The following is a 2453-nucleotide window of genomic DNA, read 5'->3' as shown; positions in this document are numbered from 1 at the left end:
TTTAAAAACTTTTTATTGTATAAATTTTCATACAAACATAAAAATACAGAGAAGAGGATTAGAAGCCCACACATACACATTGCTCACTTCAGTTACTTACATTTGATACTCTTGTTTCAAAGTAGTCTTGTACAAGCAATCCAGTTATATGTGCAAATCATTATTTTCAAAAAGTATTGAAAAAACTGAATAGATTGGAAAATGCAGTGACATACTATATTTTATTTAATTTCTTAGGATTATCCTTCTATTGCTCACCTTGTCCAGAAACTCAGTGAAAATAACATTCAGACCATTTTTGCAGTGACTGAAGAATTTCAGCCTGTTTACAAGGTAAATATGTGTGAGATAAAAAGAGGAACATATTTCTAGGTCTTTTTTGTTTAGTTATTAGAAGCAAAATCATGTCTGAATTGAAACGTGGGGAAATGCTACCAGGTAGATGGACTGAATTTTATAAAAGCTGCTTATATTAATTTTTTCTTCTGAATTTTATTTATTTTGTTGTGGTTGAGAATATACACAGCAAAACATACACCAATTCAACAGTTCCTACATGTACAATTTAGTGACACTGATTACGTTCTTCTAAGATGTGCAGCCATTCTCACCCCCCTTTTCTGGGCTGTTCCTCCCTCATTAACATAAACTCACTGCTCCCTAAGGTTCCTATCTAATCTTTTAAGTTGCTGTTGTCATTGAATTGCATATAGATCCTAAAATAGCATAATGCTCAAGGGAGACCTTTTTAACTCGTTAGCTAAGCTATTGTTTGGTTTTAAGAAGACTTTAAGAGGATATTTTTGGCTTAAGGTTTAAAGATTATCTCAGGGCAGTAGTTTCAGGGGTTCATCCACCCTCCATGACTGTAGAAAGTCTGGAGCCCATGAGAATTTGAAATTCTGTTCTGCGTTTTCCCCCTTTTGATCAGGATTCTTTTATGGAATCTTTGATCAAAATATTAAGTAATGGTAGCCAGACACCATCCTGTTCTTCTGGTCTTGTGGCAAAGGAGGTATTTTTTCATAGAGCAGTTAGCCACACATTGCATTTCCTCCTTCTATTCCTGACTTTCCTCCCTCTGTTGCTGCAGGAATAGAGACCAATTGTTGTGTCTTGGATGGCCACTTGCAAGCTTTTAAGACCCCAGCCACTACACAACAAACTAGGAGATAGAACAGAAGCACTAAATGGGTTATTGGGCCAATTAAATGGATGTCCCATGAAACCATGAACCTAAACCTCCAAACCAAGGAACCAAATCCCCTGAGGGATTTGGTTGTACATATGCAGCCTCAGCAGCTACTCTTTTATTTGTCTTGTTGTAAATATATCTATCACACAACTTTTGCCAGTTCAACTTTTTACAAGGGTACAACTTGTTGACAGCAATTACAATAATCGACTGTGCAACCCTACCTTTAATCAATGTGATTTTTCCATCATTGTAACTCCCCTTTTTCCCCTCCCTTCAGCCCCTGGTAACCACTAGTAAACTTTGGTCTCTGTACGTTTTGCCTTTTCTTTCTTTCTTTTTTTTTTTTTTATATAAGTGAGGTCATACAATATTTGTGCTTTTCTGATTGACTTATTTCATTCAGCATAATGTCTTCAAGCTCCATCCATTTTGTAGCATGTATCAAGAATTCATTTCTCTTACTGGCTGAGTAGTATATCATTTTATATATATGTACCACATTTTCTTTATTCATTCGTTGATGGACATTTAGGTTGTTGCCACTTTTTGACGACTGTAAATAGTGCTACGGTGAACATTGATGTGCAAGTCTCTGAGTCTCTCAAGTTTTTTGGGTATATTCCTAGAAGTGGAATTGCTGGGTCATATGGTAGTTCTGTTTTTAGTTTTTTGAGGAACTGCCAGCTGTTTTCCACATGGCTCTACTATTTTACATTCCCATCAGCCTTGGGTAATGGTTCCAATTTCCTCATATCCTCGCCAACATTTGTTATTTTATGTTTTGTTTTGTTTTTTTCGTTCACTTAGCCATCCTAGTAGGCGTGAAATGGTATCTCATTGTGGTTTTGATTTGCATCTCTGATGGCTAGTGTTGCTGAGTATCTTTTCATGTGTTTGGTGGCTATTTGAATGTCTTCTTTGGTGAAATGTCTATTCAAGTCCTTTGCCCATTTTATGATTGGGTTGTCTTTTTGTTAAGTTGTCAAAGTTTTGTGTATATTTTGGTTATTAGATTCTTATTGGATATATGGTTTCCAAAGATATTCTCCCAGTCAGTAGCTTGTCTTTTTACTTTTTTTTGGTAAGGTCTTTTGCTGAACAAAAGTTATTATTTATTTATTTTTTCATTTGTGCTTTTATTATATTAGATAATCCATTGTTAAAAGCTAGGCCTGACAGTGTCACCTCTATATTTTCTTCTAAGGCTTCTGTGGCTTTAGTTTGCACATTTAGATCTTTAATCTATTTTGAATTT

The 2453-nt window shown here is 35.2% G+C and overlaps 1 protein-coding gene across 1 annotated transcript in view; it reads left to right on the top strand.

The window, feature by feature from the left end:
• The window catches only part of ITGB1 (integrin subunit beta 1), a 68106-nt gene that overhangs the window by 49626 nt on the left and 16027 nt on the right, over nt 1–2453 (top strand). The window contains exon 8 of the mRNA XM_023741976.1: nt 238–343. Coding sequence (XP_023597744.1) covers nt 238–343 — 106 coding nt within the window. The remainder of the gene's footprint in view (nt 1–237; nt 344–2453) is intronic.

This window comes from Trichechus manatus, unplaced genomic scaffold, assembly GCF_000243295.1.
Source record: "Trichechus manatus latirostris isolate Lorelei unplaced genomic scaffold, TriManLat1.0 scaffold00195, whole genome shotgun sequence".
NCBI lineage: Eukaryota > Metazoa > Chordata > Mammalia > Sirenia > Trichechidae > Trichechus > Trichechus manatus.
Note: the sequence above shows the minus strand (reverse complement) of the source record. Positions and strands in the feature narration are given on the sequence as shown.